Below are 18596 nucleotides of genomic sequence, written 5' to 3' on the forward strand. Positions count from 1 at the left end.
GCATGGAGACAGAGGATTACTGTTCAAAAAGTTTACCTGCTTAAATTAACATCTTTATTTGCCTCAGGGAACACATGCAACGTGCCACTGAAATCATGGCATTTCGTGAACTTCTGTCTGTAGAACAGTCATCCATTCCTTTCCCTGTCCTTAATCTGTCTAAGTCCCCCTGAAGTGGCTGCTTCTGAAATATGGTGTTGACACGGTTCCTCACTGCTGAGGATTTAGTGTAGGTGCCTGCTCTTTGTGTCTGATAGTCCAAAGACATATGTTTCAGGTGAATTGGTAACTCTAAAACTGCTCAAAGTTGATGTGTGTCACTGTATGTTACATTACTCTGCTGTATAGATGGGTGAATGAATGTAAAGAATATAATGTATTGCTATATATCTAGAACTGTAGATAAATACAAGTTAAATAAATATTTTCCTTTGCTTGGAGAAGATTGTCTGCTAAATTCATGAATATAAATGTAAATAATCATCTGACTCCCACTGTGTAATGTTCACTGTCCTGGGCCCCTGAATTGTACAGCTGGACATAGATGATGACGGAGTTTGACGGTGTGTGTGCAGGCGTCTTCTTCCTTTCTTCCCTAAGCAACTGATGGAGTCAATAGGCTTCACAGCACCACACACCTCCCCCACCCCACACAGCTCCCACTGGGAGGAAGACCCCGTGCCAGATGGTTGAGCGTCCTCCTGGTGACTTTACCACCTGCCCCCCGCAGCATGCCTGCCCAGATTGCTGCCACTGTCACCACACGGCTTTCTCTTATCCCGCACTCCAAAAAACTCAGCAGATCCCATGAGAGTCAGACTTGTACAGGTGCACTTGCACCTCTTGTACTTCCCATTGTGTGTGTGTGCTCAGTAGTCCTAGCCCCCAGCAAGAAGAAGTATCCTGCTGTTCTCCACCACAGTGCTCTCGGCAAGTTGCATTTCCAACAACCTTGCAGGCAGAGCTGCAATGAGCAGCAGACATCCTCCCACACACACCTGTTCCAAAGAAGGCAGCCCCAAAATGCCACCAGGATACTGAACACACTTTATAGAGCAGGATCATAGCGACCAGGCCAAAGGCTACAAGAACCCCTTTCTACTACCCAAACCAATTACAGTTATGAAATGCAGCATTAAAATGCAAAGAGAGTTATTTGGATCATTTGTATGCTGTTTCTGGCATATAAAACATTCTTTTTTATCTAAACTTGCAAAAATACACGCACACACTGTCTGAAACAGCTTGTCCCAAGCGGGGTTGCAGCGAACTGTAGCCTAACCCGGTAACACAGGGCGCAAGGCTGGAAGGGACACACCCAGGACGGGACGCCAGTCCATCTCAAGGCCCCCCCCCCCAGGCAGGACTCAAACTCCAGACCTGCCAGAGAGAAGGCCCCGGCCAAACCCGCTGCGCCACTGCACCCCTCCTTGCAAAAACATCTAAATTAAATTGCACACACAATAAACTGAAACCCAAAACGAAGCAGATGTCCACCTTCCCACATTATCTTGTACGCAATGATGATATTCCAGTACACCCCTCTATAACACACTCCTTCAAAATGGGTTTCCAGCACAACCCTGAGTGTTTCTAAGTTTCAGCCTTGACATCTTTGTCTCCCTGCTGCTTTGCATCCTTCATTCTACCTTTGCTCCTACCCTATACATTCTCGGTATGTTGACCCACCACTTTTGCAACACCTGAAACCCCATCCAACGATGCCTCGGTTCTTTGAACTGCCATGGAGGGAAAAAGGAGGATCTTAGCTAGAGAAGCCTGTGGTGTTAACCCTTTCCTCTTAGGATGCTACTTCACCAACTTCTCCAGAACTGCCAGGTCATGAAGTAGGCAAAGTGTTTTAAAAGTGAGTTGATAAAGGAGCATGAACAGGATGGATGGAACTTGGATACTAACCTCTATCTGAATAAATGGACAAAATTGCAAGTCGCTGTGAAGAAAAGTGTCAGCTACGCCAAATTTGTCGAAAAAAAAAAACATTATGTATGTGATATGGAGAGAACCTGACATTTGGAGAGGGTCACCCATTTAATTTAAAAAGAGTAGTCACAGACATCACATGACCTTGCTTGAAGCAACACTAACAATGAATGCTGTCTGATTCATTTTTTTATTTTTGTTACAGCGCTCAAAAAACTTTAGTCTCCAACAAGACAATGATCCATTTTTCTCCTGAACAGAGGCTGAGTCCCCTGAGAGACAATGCAATGTGGCAGCCGCCTCAACCCGGGATTTACACCATATTTTTGCCAGTTACTGCAAGAGTGGGTTCTGTCAGTATTTCAATGGCAGTGACTCACATTGAACATTGCACACTTAGTGGAGGCATGTTTCAATCCCCCACACACTCCCCTACGTTGGCAGGCTCTATGGTAGTTGGACAACGCTGCCATGGCAACTTTGCCTTTGAGGGCCAACTGCAGGGGAAGTGTGGGCAAGGGCATGCTGGCCCTGTCCAGCAAGCCAAGTACCATGGATCTCTTTCTGACTCCTGCTACGCTTACAATGGCCTGTACTGAGAAAGACAAAGCTCTGTTGCATCCATAATTCTCACCAGTCCCTAGCATTGTAAATTGTTCAAAATCAGTGTCGACTTCAGTCCATTCGTAATAATTGTGGGCAGTACGTCGCAAGAAGTGTGGCCACACCCAGGCATATTCTGTCATTTAATTATGAAGTTGAATATAGAAAAAACCACAGTAAAGCAAACAGTATCTTAATACACACGTCTGCAACTTTGTCTCGCGTTCTCCTAATGTAATGCACAAATTGGATTTTCTATGAGATGTATGTCGTTTTGGAGAAAAGCATCTGCTAAATGAATAAATGTAAATAAGCCTTTCAGCTGTACCCTTCCTGACTTGTTTCAAAGGAGTGGATCTGGTTTTGAGTCCTGGTTCCATCTCATAACTATAATAAAGGTAGAAGCAGGCAGTTTTGTTAAACTTTTAACACTAAACAAAGTATGAATTGGATAAAGCAGAACAAAAAGTATGTAGAACTATCTGATGGTGTGATTCTACTTTAATTACAATTGTTACAATAAATTACAGCATTTCAGGCAGTACAGGAATTCTATTTTCCAACAATGTTCATTCAGATTTTGCTTAAAAGAGCCATTTATTTCACTTAGCTATCGCTTTTCCCCAAAGCAACTTAAAATGTTAAGCCACCAATAATTATTTACCTGTTTTTACAGTTGAGTAATCTTATTGGAGCAATGTTGGAGAAGGTGCCTAGCTCGATGGTGCAACAGCAGCAGGCTGAATTCAGATCTGCAGCTTTCAGACTAAAGGCAGCATTTCTATCCACTATGTTATCCATTGCCCCAGCTGCCTTTATGATTACATTGCTTAGGTATTTTTTTTCAGCTACTGTGTATGTCTACAGGAGATGCTGAGACAAAAGGCTGAGACATATGCCCCTTTTTTTTTTTTTTGTTTAGTCTCTCAGTAACATTTAGCAGAGTTGTACTAGAAAACTGACACAATGGCCTTGTGAAACTTTGCACATAAACATGTCTCCTTGCAACTGACCAGCATGACATGCATTAGACATGTAAAGTGCGATGTCTTCTGTTTTATTCTGATGACACATTCCATCATGCTTTTGTGGGAATAAGTAATTACACCATGAATTGTATTCTTGTGCCAAGGCTACACTTCTGCCAAGGGTCTGGGAGCGGCAAATAACTTTTTGGGCCATTTAGTGTCATTGAGCCACATGAGAAAAGACTGACTCCTTGCAGAAGTCATGGTTCCTGCAATCTTGAGAACCTTGTAACGCAGTGGCAAGTTCCCTTTCAGGCCATAAAGCCATGTTCTGGATTAGCCAGAAAAGCAAAGACTTGAAACATACATTCCTTGCCTGAGCCCAGGAGCCAATGCCTTAGTCAACTCAGAGCACAGACCTAATTTTCAAACCTCAAAAGAGATGTCCAGATCCCTAAACCCTGTTTCTATTTCTGTGCAATTAAACTAGGATATATCTCTCCCACCGCAATCGAGGTGAAGAAAGAATGTAAAGCTCAGCTTGGAGAAGTGTTAAAAAGGAAGGGTGTCACAAGGCAAGAAGTCAGCATCGGGTCAAAAGCACTGATTCTGGCAAAAATACATTTCCATCCTGTGTAATATAGCACTTTGTGGTAAGTCTTTGCTTCCTTTTTCTATAATAACCTTTATCGTCATGACTTGTTAAAGGAACACCACTATAGATGTGGCAAGCTGCCCAGCCCTAATGCAGGCAGTCCCTGTAGCACTGTTGCTGCATCAGTGTGCAGACATGAAGAGGAGGATTTTTTCAGCTGTGCCGCTCAAATTCATGCGAAAGGAAACACGGGACTTGCCAGTCTGCCCATTTCCCAGCAGGCCTTGCACTAGGGAGAACCTGGCCACAGGCTACGAAGTGGCCGGCCGCAGGCTACGGAGAGGCCGGCCGCAGGAATGCACCACAGCACGACTGGCTCCTACTTGTACCTTGTCCCACTTCTTTTTCAAGCATTTTCTCCATCCTCCACACAGTGAGAACTGCAGCTGAAAACAACGAGTGTGGATCTCAGAGCTAGCACTTCAACACTGGTCTTTTTTTTTCAGTGACACTGGTTACCTCCACATGACTGCTAATGATTGACCAGCAACCTTTGGCCCTTCTGTGTTCACATGATGGCAATCAAATCGAGGTGCTTTCCTCGCACCATCCCTCACCGCAGCTTCTAAGAGAAAATGTTGAGTCACCACACCTCATGTGGCCACAGTTACATGTGTGACTGCACAAGACTGTGTCTGACCGAGCGTGTGACTCGTACCTCAAGCCTGCAGGTTTCTGCCACATTTGTGCCTGTCCCGAATCCTCCAGCCAACGGGTGCTGAATATTTCATCGCCCACAAAGGCTCTCGTCATACGGATGCCACACATCACGCATCAATAATGGATAGAACATTATCCACTTTGCAGCCAGTGCGGGTAGCACGTTAGGCCTATGGCAGGGTGTACTCAACCGAGGCAAAAGCATTTGAGGCAGTGGTCGGTACAGAGGACGACTTCATTCTACTCCCCACTGAGCCCTCCCAGCGCGCAGACGGATAGCCCCCACCTCTGTACCTTGGACGTTTAATGTACTCTGTCTAAGGGGAAAATGGCAGGGATTGGCCCTTGGTGGCAACGTCTGATGGTAGAACACGAATGTGGCCAACTGTCACTTGAACGTTTTTCAGCTGTGCCACTGCCAGGCTGTGGTTGGGACTCATTGTTATATGACAGCAGTGCATCAGATGTGGATCTCAGAAAATTATGGGGGTAAGGGCAGGCTGACTCCATTACATGTGCTTCACCTCAGCCTGCCACTAATGCTCACCATGCATGATTTACAGCTGTGATGACAGCTGCGCTGTAGACATGTCAGCATGTGAAATGTAAAAAGTGCCTTCTGCAGTCCATGCGCCTCTCTTTTACATAAAGCAGCACAGGATTAAAGTAATTACAAGGATCTTTCTTTAATGAGATTTTTTTCTCTCTCTCTCTCTCTCTCTCTCTCTCTCTCTCTCTCTCTCTCTCCATTCCATGGAAGTGGGAGGGAATTGTCAAAAGGTCAATAAAAACCTGGCAGCTTAATTACCAGAATTGCCATTTTTTAAACATGTTTTTCATTAAAACATTTACATAATGTATGCGGGGTGTTAACTTTTTCTAGCTCAATATTAGCACAAACAACCCTATGAAATCAGAAACCAAAACGCTGTGTGGCTCAAACCCTCTATAATTAAAGGGTATTAATGCTGTGTACCACTGCCTCAGATTTATCTTCAGTGATTGAAATGGAACAGTTTAAGTACCTCTTTTGTCATGTCAGTGAAACCCAAGTAATCAATATAGTTTCTGACTGCATGGGCATCTTGAAACAAGCCAGTGAGAGAAGATGAGCATTAAAGAATGGAAAAGAAGGTCAGTGCTTTTACAAATGCCAAGTATTACAAGACAGAAAATCTGAGTTTGGTGTTTTTAGGGCTAGTTTAGCATCACCAAGCCGCAGCTGACACTGGACTCTTTTTACCGGGGTGCACATATGCGGGAAAAGAGAATGAAGGCGAATAGGTCCTAGCAGATGAAAGGGTTAGGAGTCGAGACATGACCAGAGGTGAATAGAGCATCCATTCAGATCCTACTGCAGCCTCTCATGGTTCCTCTGTTTCTGGTTGTTCATAAAAGCTGCTTACTTTTGTGGAAGAGTAGGCCAGAGAGGTCCATTCCTCAGTCCACATGCCGTGGAGCAGAGCCCAGATTTGTTCCAGTTCCCCATGAAGCCAGTGCACCAGTCTCTGGCACTCCTCCTTAACCCGCATGGTCTGGCTGTGAAGCCGGCACGTCACCATGAACCCTCCTGCTCTACGTCTGTTCCCTCCCTCAGAGATCAATTAAGGATTGTGGGTGGGGGGGAGAAGAAAAAAGAAACTTGATTTGGAGTCAACCGTGGTTCTTTGCGGACGTCCTGTTGCACAGGCACGCTGAGGCATCACCTCCCCATCTGGAAGGCGTTCTGGAAGTGGGTAGCCGCCGACTGGCATGGGTGTCACGAAACACGAGAGGGATTGCTGTTTGCCCCCCCCCACCACCACTATAAATCCCACCAGTGTCATCAGAAAATGGGTCTGTTTGACTGCAGCATCCTCCTTTGAGGCTCTGCAGCTCCGCCCTACACTTTGGCGTCTCTATTTTAAGATATTTCAACTGCCTCTTAATTTGTCAAGTGCACCCGAGGTTCTCTAATTTATCTTGCTCTCGCTTCATGAATTAAGGATTGATCTCAATGTTACATTTCAATCTGGCGCCAAGAGAGATTTCTGTGAGACAAAATAGGTACAGCTTACCTGAAGTCAACGGAATTATTTTTCGGCACAGTTCCACGTACTGCAAATAAGTACACCGCAGGGAGCACAATCCCACTAGGGGCCCTGCCGCACTACCTTTAAAGTGATGTCTATAAAATAAAATGCTGTAGTGAAACACTCAGCTGCACGAATGGCTCAAATTGTACGTTGCTTTCAACAAAAGCATTGGCTAAGCAACAAAATACACAAGGTAAGAAGCCAGCCAAGGACCAGGTCTTCATATATCATGATTTTGTGAAATGCTCCTCCAGTGCAGTATTTTGACATTTTGTTAGCTTTAATAATGCTCTTTTGAGAGCACATTATCTTTACCTTTACAAATCCGGGGACTGTTCCGAATCATGCCGTATGCAGCTCATCCCTAAGCTGAGATCACAGCAAAAGGTATAAAAAAGCCATGTCATTCCTCAAAAGCACGCAGTCGTTTTCTGACTCACCTGCACAAACGCTAATGATTAATACTTTCCACCTACCCTTTTGCATGTCTCAAGAGCCAAAATGGTATGGTGCACCAGTGTAGCCTGTGGACCGTAATTCAGCTTCATTGTGGAACTGTGTGAAGGGCAGCTGCGCTATGCCTCATCCCCTGCACTTAGCCAGACATCACCAGTTAGAGCCAGGTGTCAGGCTGTGAGAAGACAGGCCTGAGATGGGTGCGGATTCTTTTTTGATCACCTCCACATGCCGCAGCTGCCTGAGCAGGGAGTCGCTCAGCTTTCGGTGTTTTTTTTTGGACTGTTCTCACACCCTCTGTGCGTTGTCATGAATGAGAGTACGCAGATGCCTGGATCTGTCAGCTGTCATCATAAGCAAAAGCTTCCAGCCAATCCAGTGTGGACATCGGTGTGGAGTGTCTTATCTATCGACATACCCTATTTACCTCAAATTACCTCTGCTGCGTATCTCAGATGAGCCGTGTGCATCTCCTACAAATGCACTCCTCCGTCTTTGCGAAACCACAGACCTCTGAAATGATCTGGGAGAGCTCACAGCATGTTAAATGCAGTTTACTTTGTGCTTTTTGCATCGATGTGACACTGAAGGAATTAAGTCTTTGGGAAATATAGGTGTATCTGCTCCAGGAACTCTGCAAGCATGATGGCGTGAAGGAATCAAAGGAATGCTTTGCTTCATTCAGGCCAGGGAGGTGTATCTAAGTAATTCTTCAGTTACATTTGAAACCTGTTCCTCGTTCCAGTCACTGACTGGTTACAGGTATGAGCATTGAGTTACTGCTGGTACCTGCAGATTGAGTTACACAAAGGCCAAGGCTGCCATAGAAGACATTCCCTCTCGTGTGAATGGATGGCCATTTAGATGTACCTTTCTAGCCAAAGGGTACAAAGGCAAATAGACAGTGCAGGGAAGCTGCTTCCACGTTGGTTTCAGTTTGGTTCTATTGCTGAGGAATACTCTTCAATGGCAGGCAATATGAGTGGGTCTGATGTATTTGGTTCACTCATCTGCTGTGTCAGTACCTTAATTTATCAGTAAAGTTGACTTGGACTTGACTTATCAAACGTGTCTTTGGTCGCAAAACAGTAAACGGCAGTAACCTGAAAAATGGAAATCCTGTTAGACACTCTCCCATCAGCCAAAAGAAACAGGTTGCAAAGTGAAAAATTGCGATAGCGTTCTGATAAGATGACACACATCGAGGCCTCTCACACTGCGGGGTAAACACGTTTTGCAAGTTCAGCGCTGCTGCTTATTCGTGCTGTCGTTCCTGGAGGATGAACTAAAGAAAAGGAACTTGAGAATGAGATGTTTCACTGATAAATCACCCTTGTGTGATTTTCTGTTTTCCCCAGTTTTCTGGAAAATGTTCCGTTTTTCATGAGAAGGAGGAAATACAAACAAACAAGGTAATCTGTTAATCAGTTATCCTGCAATCTTCATTTTTAGATGTGATCACGGTTGCATTTAATGTATGCATTTACTAGACAAAGGTTAACCAGATACAATTTATTTAATCAGGACTGTATCAAAACATCAGTGATTTTTTTAATTGGGTCATTATGAATTAATATTCTTAGAACTTAATGAGACAAATTTGTACCTGTTACTGTGGAAGAAGTTCTCACCAAGGGAGAAACTTGATCATTTCTGCCTGTAATTCTGGCATGGCCTTTGGTGTCTGCTGCTAAATCTGTACACGTTGGTAACGCATCCATAATCTTCACAAGGACTGTTTGGGCTCCAGTGGTGTTCGGATAAATTTGCTCCTCGTTTAAAGTTTTTTGAAAAATGTCCTTCAGATTTCTGTTGGCCACAAGCAATGTCATCTCCAGGGTTCAATAGAGGACCTTTCCTCTGATCAGTTAGTTCAGTTTCTATTCATCAGGCACTTTGCTACCTTCTACCAAATACTTTAAACAGGCCTCTGATAAATGTGAATAAATATGGAACAGATATCTAATAATTAAATAAATAATTTTAAGATGTAAATAAATCATTATTTATAAATAAATAAATATGGAACCAGCTGAACAGATATTTTGATTATGTTACGCAGCTAAATTCACATTCTGTGGAAGATCCAATGGGTCAGCCATCTTCACGGAGTTCATTAAGCAATGTGAAATCATCATAAAATCTTTCCCCATAATCTTTCTTTTTGTTGGAGTTCCAGTTTCCCAGGAGCCCATGGAATGTTGCTGTCAAGGTTAAAAATTTAATCCTGTCGATGCTGAGAGTAGTCATCTTTATGAGGTGACATTGAAAATTACAGGTGTACATCTGGTCTAATGTAAACCCACTGCTGGCCATGTGGTACTGTACCCAGGAACTCGAGTACGCAAGGCTACCAGTCCATCGATACACTAGTGTCCATCGTGAGTTCGGCTCTTACTTTCTAATCGCTGTGCCCATGTGTAGCAGCATTCCTAAAGCCTCTGTGTCCCCAGACCGGGCAGGCATCACAATGAACTGCATTTTGGTTGTGGAAAAATACCAGTGAAGCAGGGTATTTTCCATAAGTTTATAAACTCCCTCTATTAAAAAGCAAACAAGGGTCAATACATCCACTTTACAGTTCTACAGATTCCATTTGAACAATGCAAGGAACTGGCTGGGTGAAAACCGCACACAAGGCCTTCGGACATGAGCACATGCATTGCGGAAACAAACAAGCTTGTTTCACATTTCACATATTCTTGTTCATTTTGTCTTGGCCAAAAAAAAATAAATAAATAAAAAAAGCCCGCTCTTCAGAAGAAGGCCGAATTAAAATAAACTAAATGAAAAAGGGCCGGGATCTCGTTACACCCTGTGATGCCACAAGCTTTATTTCTGAGGTGGCGAGCTGTCGTGTTTATTTAGGGCCCCTTGTCTTTTTTCCACCATTACAAAAGCTTTTTGCTTTTGAGTTTGGAACTCCTCCTCTTGAAGGTTTATGCAAAAAAAGTATTTAATCATGCATTTATTTTGGTTCCGTGGTCGTGGAGATGTAAAGAGACGCCGCGGAGTCAAGATCTAGCGGTCTGACCACTGTGAAACAAACAAGAGGGCAAGGGAGGAGGTTGCGGGAGGCTTGCGGAGTCACTCCTGCGGCAATGCAGCAAACAAGGGGGCCGAACCCGTGCTCAAGGGGGCCGCAGCTCTACCGGCAGCAGCGGTCGTCAAGGAAATACTGTGGCTAGTGGAATAATTGCTGGTGAGGCCACATGAAAGGCATTTTGGAGAGGGAAGAGGTAACATCTAATTCCAATGGCTCCTATTACAGGGGACATTCAATGGCATGCTCTAAAAAAGCAGAGCCTTATTTTGATTTTCGGCAGACGAGGGCCGGCGGTGGTGGAAATCTCCCTGCAAGAATTTAGCTGGGGGAAAGTATCAACATAGAGGGCTCAAAAACCACATGGACAAAGTGAAAAAGAAGGTTCGGTGACTATAATACCGTTTCTTCCCTTGTACATTTTTTTCTTTTTATTTTTAAGCAAGTTAAAAAAGCAGAAACAACTGCCTTTATACTGTCAAAAAATGAGCTCCTTTTCTGATGTTCGTCTTCCTTGCTGCAACTTTAATGAGGATAGCGGGTTCCCTAGCTGTTGCTAACAAACACTAAATGAAACTAGGGCTCCTAAAGGGAGGGAAAGAAAGCTCTAAAATCCAAGCTTCAGAAAAGGAAGCTGCCCCTATAAACCAAATTGCAGGGCCGTCTTTCCATCAGTTAAACACTTTTTTTTTTTTCCTTCTTCATGACTCTTTAATATGAGCATCATAAAAAAGGAAATGCAAAGTTTAAAGGGACTTGTGCGTGCCCTTAGATTTAACGTGGTAGCAGTCTGCCAGTTCGTGCAGCTCTCGGTCTGGGAAGTGATACGTTTCCCATCATTTGCTTAGTGCCAAGTAATAGGCAGACAAATTCCTTGTATATGCAAATATACCTGGATGTCATTTTATTTTAAAGAAAAATGGTGTTCCACTCCCTCCAGCTCCTCTCTTCCAGATACGGGGCAGAAATGCCGTGGCTTCTCGGCGTGTGCGGTAGGGTACGATACTCGGAGTAACCGTTGGCCCCCCCTGCGCTGGGCGGCTTTGGGCTTCCAGGGCTGGAACGCCTGCAGCGGAGGCTGGTGACCGCGACCGCAGTAGAGATTCGGTTTGCGCTGCTCAGAGCTCTTTTAACCGCTGGAGCTCCTACCAAGAACAATGGAGCTCGGCGGCTGCCAGGGGTGGGATGCTGGGTGAGGCGTAGGACACAGGCGGGACACGCTCGTCTGGGCAGCCCAGCAGCGTCAACCCAGGCAGAAGCCACAGACCACTGGAATTTTTACAGCTTCTCCTCGCAGTATTAACAGTATATGTAATCTCCATATTGCTGCATCATTTCACCATGATAATTTAAGCTGTTGTTTTAAACACAGATTGTTATAATGGGTGTTGCTCAAACGGGATGCTGTTTTGTCGTCATCTGCGCACATATTCCCTCCAGCTTGGCATCACATTTGATCAACGTATATACTTCAGCTGGGGGTCTTCCGCACCACCGCGTTCCCCCGAAAATGTCCGCGCAGCCAACAGCACAACGCAACAAAATTTTTCTAAGTTCTTAGTTATGTCGAACTTTGTGTCGATTATTATTAAGCGTCAGATGCTAAAAGGTACCGGAACATTCGGTGCTTGGAACACAGTGCCAAAATTCACCAAAATTTGCTAATTTCAAGAATATTTTTTCCAAACACTGACATGTCGTACGGACTAACGCTAACAGTATGTTCGATCTAACAAAACTGAATGGAAAATGTAAAAAAAGAAAAAAAACAATACATAAGAAAATTTTTGTTACGCTGTGTAATTGGTAAGACAGTAAGTTCAAAGAGGGCAGGATCAAAACGTTCCACAGCTTTCCACTGTCACACCATCAAATAATTGCTTCATACACAGAAATGTCTGAATGCTTACGTACCTGGAAAAAGGTACAGCTTCTCAGTGAGAATCTGTAATTCCAGATGAGGTTTTCTGTGCAATTACGGTATATGGGCTTTTAATCCCCTCACCAAAAGAGGGTTAATAGGACTGTGAATTCACATCTGAGGTCACGATACACATCAGATAATTAAAGGGCTTGGTCCTCTGTCCACTTAGGTCTAATCCCACCATTATCATAATCTCCATGTAAGTAAGGACTGTGTGCAAAAGGCACCGAGACTTTTCGGGCAACTGTTTACGTACACACGGGCCGAGTTATGTAAGAAGGAGCTCAATCTGATACGAGACGCCATCTCCCTAAATGTTCTGTCGAAAAACCCACAGAGCATTCACCAAAAAAAAAAAAAACTTGTTTTAATTTGTGCTGCAGCAGTTTCAAAGTGCAGCGCTGCTTTTATGAATTTCCAGCCGAATTTACGACCTGTTAAACTTACATATGAAATTCAGTCATCAGTTTGCCAATTTTCTTCAAGTAAATTGCAGTTTATGTGGAAGCCGCAGTTGTTCATCACAAGGATGCCGTGTGAAACTCCCAAAATAATTATCCCCACTCCATTTGCGATATGAAAGTGTCCTGGCAGAAGGAACAAAAAAGTCACCCTCGTTCAGTTTAAAGATCTTGAGAGCTTAGCTGAGTTCAGAGATCCTGTCTCATTTACATTTATTTGCATTTATTTATTTAGCAGACGCTTTTCTCCAAAGCGACTTCCAACGAACTCTATGTAGCGTTATGAGCCCACACACCTTATTCACCGTGGTGACTTACACTGCTTGATACACTACTTACACTGGGTCACTCATCCCTACATCAGCAGAACACACACTCTCTCTGTGTGAACCTGAACAGCATGTCTTTGGAGTGTGGGAGGAAACCAGAGCACCCGAAGACTTACACTGCTAGATACACTACTTACACTGGGTCACTCATCCCTACATCAGCGGAACACACGCACTCTTTCTGTATCTCCATGTGCTCTTGTAAGAAGAACCAGGCAGCTGTCAGTCAGCACAGAACTTTATTCTTATGTAAAAACTGATTTCTGCCACACTTTTTCCTGTACTTCACTTACGCACTGCACACCGTGAACCCCTGATAGAACTGGCAACCACCTGTAATCCTGCAAGTCAGACCAACAGGTCTTTGAAAGCGCTCCATGAAAAAAAAAATGATAGAGTAGATAAAAGTTGCTTTGGAAATTGCTTCTCACAAAGTACATCCCCATGGGCTAGAGAAGCAAAGCGTTTCTGAACGCTGCTGGCAGCTGAGCCGCCACCTTCTTTTAATAGTGTGTCTTGGTCAAGGAAACGTGCGTAGTGGGTACCGGGGTGTTTAGGGCTGTTTTCTTGCAGTCCGACTGTCCTGGGTTCGAATGCCACTCCTGTTATAGTACCATCATTGTAAACACAGTGGGGTCTCAGTGTATCCTTGAGCAGCAGCGCCTGCCTTCCCCGGATAAGTGAAAACAGTTTCCCACAGCTCTGTTTGCACAAGGCGGGCAACGGGAGGGGGTGGAAATTGCAAAATTACGCCTTCGCCGCTTTCTCTCGATCGTATGTATTTTCAATTAGGCGGGGAACCAGCGTGGAATTACGGAGCGGCAGCAGGGAGAGAAAACGGATATTGTAAGCACATTTTCTGTTAAGATTTTATCTTTGGGTGAGCAGGGCCTGCGTGGCACAAGTCTGTATATTCTGCAGGAAATGAAAATGTTGGCATTAACCGAACGCTCCTCATTCGAGCGGCGTTGGTCCCCAAAGGGGACGCTGGTCACAGGTGTGGATTGCACTCCTGGCCACTTTAATGTAAGAGAGCCGTGGATTTGTTATCACCACCTGTTCTCGAAAACACAGCACAAAAAAAAAACAGCGGCAAAAAAGGCTTTGGGCACGGAAGTCCAGCCAGCGTTATTGACAGAGCACATTTGGCCTTCCACAGAAGTGGAGTAGGCACCTTTATATCAGCGAGTGATTTGTGACAGCTGTGGCTGGATGTTTAGGGATAGGTGTTGCGCGCTAGGGCCTGAAGTGTGTTTTCCCTCGACTGGGGACATGAGGGCGAAGGCAGATTGCCCTCCGTGCGGGAACGCGCTGCTCTTGGGCCAGGTCTCGCCGTGAACGGGAGCCTCGCGGCGAGACTGCGAGTTGTTGCCACCAAACATCCGGTCTGCCAAAGCGCGCGTCATCGCGTGGGTGTGTGCGTGTTTAGGGGGGGACTGCTTCTTACTGATAAGTCTCCTTACAAACCTCAACCTCAGACAGGAGGGTCCAGGTGACACCTCCCTGTGTCAAGCAGGAGGACGGAGCTGCCCGCCCAATCACGGCACGGACCATCCGCGTAGCACTCAACGAGCCTCTCGTGACGGCGAAAGGAAAGCGGAGCAAGGCGGGCACGACGGCCGAGGGGACGAGCTGCGAATTAGCCCCGTCCTGGAGCAGATGCACCTAATTGCTGCTCCTGCTAACGGACACCCCGACTTGACTGCGGCAGAGATGCGGCCTCCCTCCTCCCACAGTTAGTGGCTAGCGGTGTGGGGGTGTGGGGATAGTCTTGCGGGACTGCGGTGTGTCCGCACACACCCCCGCATCTTCCATTTCCACTCACGCTCACGCTTGCATTATCCATGAGTGCAGCACAAGGTGTGGGAGGGTCCCTCAGCACGTGGGCTTGCGCTGCCTTCCCTCCGCAGGGAGACATGACTGCGGGACTCCTCCTCTTGGGCACAGCGCACCCTCGCTGCTCAGAACCGTCTGGCGACGCAAGTGCACTGTGGGGCATTTCTTTTTCACACCCGGTGAAATGAATTCGACTCATGTGGCGGAAAACTGGGAGGAGCACTGTATGAAAACCACGGGAGCGTGGGCAAGGTGGCCACCGCTCCACCAAAGAAACTAAAAAGCCTCCGAGCGTTTATAAAGACGCAGCGCTCTGCAAGCGACACATAACGTCGCGTTTCTATCAAAAGTGTTTTCACAAATGGAATTTTGTTCAGAAGCGACCGCGGAAGCGCAAGGCCTCACACTGGCGTGTAATACCTGGGTGTTACACAGTGATTTCAAACAGACTTCTCCATCAAAAGGCGGTCGTCACCCTCCTTGCAGCTCAATATTCACCCCGCGGTAATGTGATCTCCGGATATTCATCCGAATGCGATATTCATGTGAGCCGCAGCTCACGGCTAAACATGTCCGTTGCTGTATCCAAAAGGAGGTGTTATAGCACATTGCTCTAATCCTGCTCATGTCCCCTCTGCGTCTATCCCCGCAAGCGTATCTACACATTCGCCCCCTTCTGCTTCTGTATTCCAACCACAACCACACTCTCAGCACCCCCCCCCCCACCCCCCACCCCCTTACATGCCCTCAGCCTCCCCACAGCATTTTTACACCTCATGCATTAACTACATATCCTGGCTTCATCCATAGAACAAATGTAATGTTCCTGCATGATGGCATTAACAATCACACCCTGTAGTCGCTGACTTTTAGGTAAAAAAGGCACATGCAGCATACGCACGTACGCATGTACAAAATTTAAAATAAAAATGTACACATTAGGAGAGGAGGCGATGCATAGTTCTGCCCACACTCTGCCGCACGAAATTAACCCTTTGAATGGCGCGGCTCGCGCGCACAGCATGTGTCTGATACGAAAGGTACAGTAAGACCATGCGTTCGCTGTACGGCTGAGTGTGATCCACATCCAGCGATCGAGGACGATCGTGCGTGTTCATTTTCAGAGCAGCGCCCTCCCAGAGCGCCGCGTGCGTCCTTGCGTGCGCTCGCGCGAGTGTTTACCCCTTTCCTTTCGGTTCCGACAATAGCGCCGCGCGCGAGCTCTTCCTCGCTAACCATCTGGCAGCCGCACACGCGTTTTATAGCTTTAATCTGTCTATAGAATTACATAATCCCACGGAAAGAGGGCTTTCCACTGGCCCTGGGTCCGTGTTACCGCGCAGCACTTTTCATATTACTATTGTACACCTACTAATAATGAGATGATCAACATGAGAGGTTATTATTTCTGCTCGCCGCGCGTTCCAATAACTTGGTTACATTCGGCGGAAAAGTCCGAGCCTGGTTTCACGGGTTCGGAAACTTGATTTTTCCAAGTGTGTAAATACACAGTATTAGCGCTACAAGGAAGATCAAGATGCTGTATTGCGGTGGTTTGCGCTGTCACGTGATTTTAGTGCCTCGCGGTAAATTTAATTAATAACTTGGATAATTAACGTCCCTTGGGGACAAACCGGACAGGTGCTGGAACCAACTGCTGCCGTTCCTCTGCGCTCTTGATCCGCACCTCGAGGGAAGAACTTCACTGTTATCGGACTGATAAAAAATGGTTAACCGCAGTCTAGTTTCTATGGAAACGCAGACGTCCGAGTAGATGGCATTAAAGGTTTCATCTCCAGGTGGTTCCTTTCCCCCTCAGCGATTATTTTATTAGAACTATTGATGTGTATCTTTTCTGAATTTAAAGTCAACGTGGCACGAAATTTTGGAATCACCGCGTGTCTCCTTAATATTTTTTAGTGCCCGTACAGAATACATAAATATGAAAGTTAATCCCGAAGAGTGCTTTACCTATATCCTTTACTTGAAATCAGTGTGTGTTTGTGTTACCCGGGGGTTGACTCATGTTCATTTAATATTGCATCTATAAATAGGCGGTAGAGCCAAAGCCTTATTCTGATCTAATTATTAACAGAACGGTTGTGGTGCTGCGGTATCTGTAAGAGACAAACGCTTTATAGACTTCAAGGTTTATTCATTATTGTCTTTGTACTGCGCTAACAAATGAAAGAAAATTACACATATACGTATATGTATATATAAATATACACGATTGCATATAATAGTTAATATCACTACGTGTCGACTGCATTTCATTTGTTTGTGTGAATTACACGCTTGATCGCGTGCACTACACTGGAAACAGAGACTCTGGAAAAAAAAAATGCTTTGTTTGTTTGTTTGCCGTTTAGCAGCTTTCAGAACGATCGATTATCTATCGATCGAGTAACTCAAGTTAAAATCGATTGAGTCCAAGTGATCCGCGAAGCCGCCCGACCGAATGTCACCTTGTTGTTGCAGACTGTCGGAAATGTCAAGTTGGAGAAAAATCCCGCTCTGAGACTGAGATGACGCTTCGTGATACGCGTTCAAACATTTTTTTTTTAACACGAGACGAGTGAGCGCTCGGAGTGATTTGCTCGTGGAGGAGCCCTGCTCTCAGCTCCCGGTACCGCAGAATAACACAATTTGCATTGTAATGTACAGTATTGTGCGAGCCCCTCGCCGGGGTCCTAAACGAGCCTGGGCGGGACGCAGTCGGTACACCTCCCCGCACCTGTGCCCGCGCCGGCGCGTGAAACACGGCTCGCTCGCTCGCTCGCTCGCTCACTCACTCACTCACTCACCTGCCACCGTGTACCTGTCCATGTAATTGAGCACATTCCCGAAACTGAGGATCCCGGCGGCGGCCGTGGGCGACCTGCAGCGCAGCAGCGCGGCGCGGAACTTGTGTCCGGTCCTGCAGGAGCGCAGGTCGGGGTTCGACTTGAGGCCGGGGCTCATGGTGCCCGAGAGCGTGTGCACCTCGTCCGAGCTGCTGCAGCCCTCCATCTCGCAGCCGTCGCTCTCCACGCACATCTTCCTACACGGCAGATCCAGCGCAAAAGCGGGAGCAGGAGGAGGAGAGGAAAAAGCCGAGAGCGAGACAAAGGGGAAAAAAAAAAAGGACGGGCCCGCGATTCCGGGAGGAACAAGAGCTCCGATCGTCCCGATCTTGATCGCAGTGCTGATGATGAGAGCGCGAAAGGGGGCTGCTTTCTCTCATGTGCCGGCAGCGCCGTGTCGGCGTGCTGCATTTCCTAGAGGCTTTTTCTCCTGCCGCGGTGGAGCGAGCAGGGGCGTGTCCGTGGAGCTCCTCCCATCTGGGGAAAAATGCCCGGCGCCGACGCCGCACCTGGAGGAAGCCGGGCGCGCGGGTGGCGTGCGGGTGACGTGCGGGACACTCAGTGTGTGACTGTCTGTCGCCTGAGAACGCGCGACCCTCCAAAGAGATAGATACTGTAACAGTGTAAAGAGGGAGGGAGGGAGGGAGGAAGGAAACGCTTTTAGCGGATCATGAGCGCGGTGTCGCCGGCAGCCCGTGCGTGCGGGGAAATGATCATGTATAATAAAATCATGTAGAAATGTATAATATTATCGCAAATATTTCTTCTTCTTCTTGGTCGCCGCAATACGTGGCAAGAT

General features: G+C 46.2%; 1 protein-coding gene across 1 annotated transcript in view; it reads right to left on the reverse strand.

Moving 5' to 3' along the window:
• spns2 (SPNS lysolipid transporter 2, sphingosine-1-phosphate) overlaps window positions 1–18382 on the reverse strand; it is a 66018-nt gene extending 47636 nt beyond the window's left edge. The window contains exon 1 of the mRNA XM_018742040.1: window positions 17759–18382. Coding sequence (XP_018597556.1) covers window positions 17759–17990 — 232 coding nt within the window. The 5' untranslated portion in view covers window positions 17991–18382. The remainder of the gene's footprint in view (window positions 1–17758) is intronic.
• Between the last annotated feature and the right edge of the window lie 214 nt (window positions 18383–18596).

The sequence above is a fragment of the Scleropages formosus genome, chromosome 25 (genome assembly GCF_900964775.1).
Source record: "Scleropages formosus chromosome 25, fSclFor1.1, whole genome shotgun sequence".
Taxonomy (NCBI): Eukaryota; Metazoa; Chordata; class Actinopteri; order Osteoglossiformes; family Osteoglossidae; genus Scleropages; species Scleropages formosus.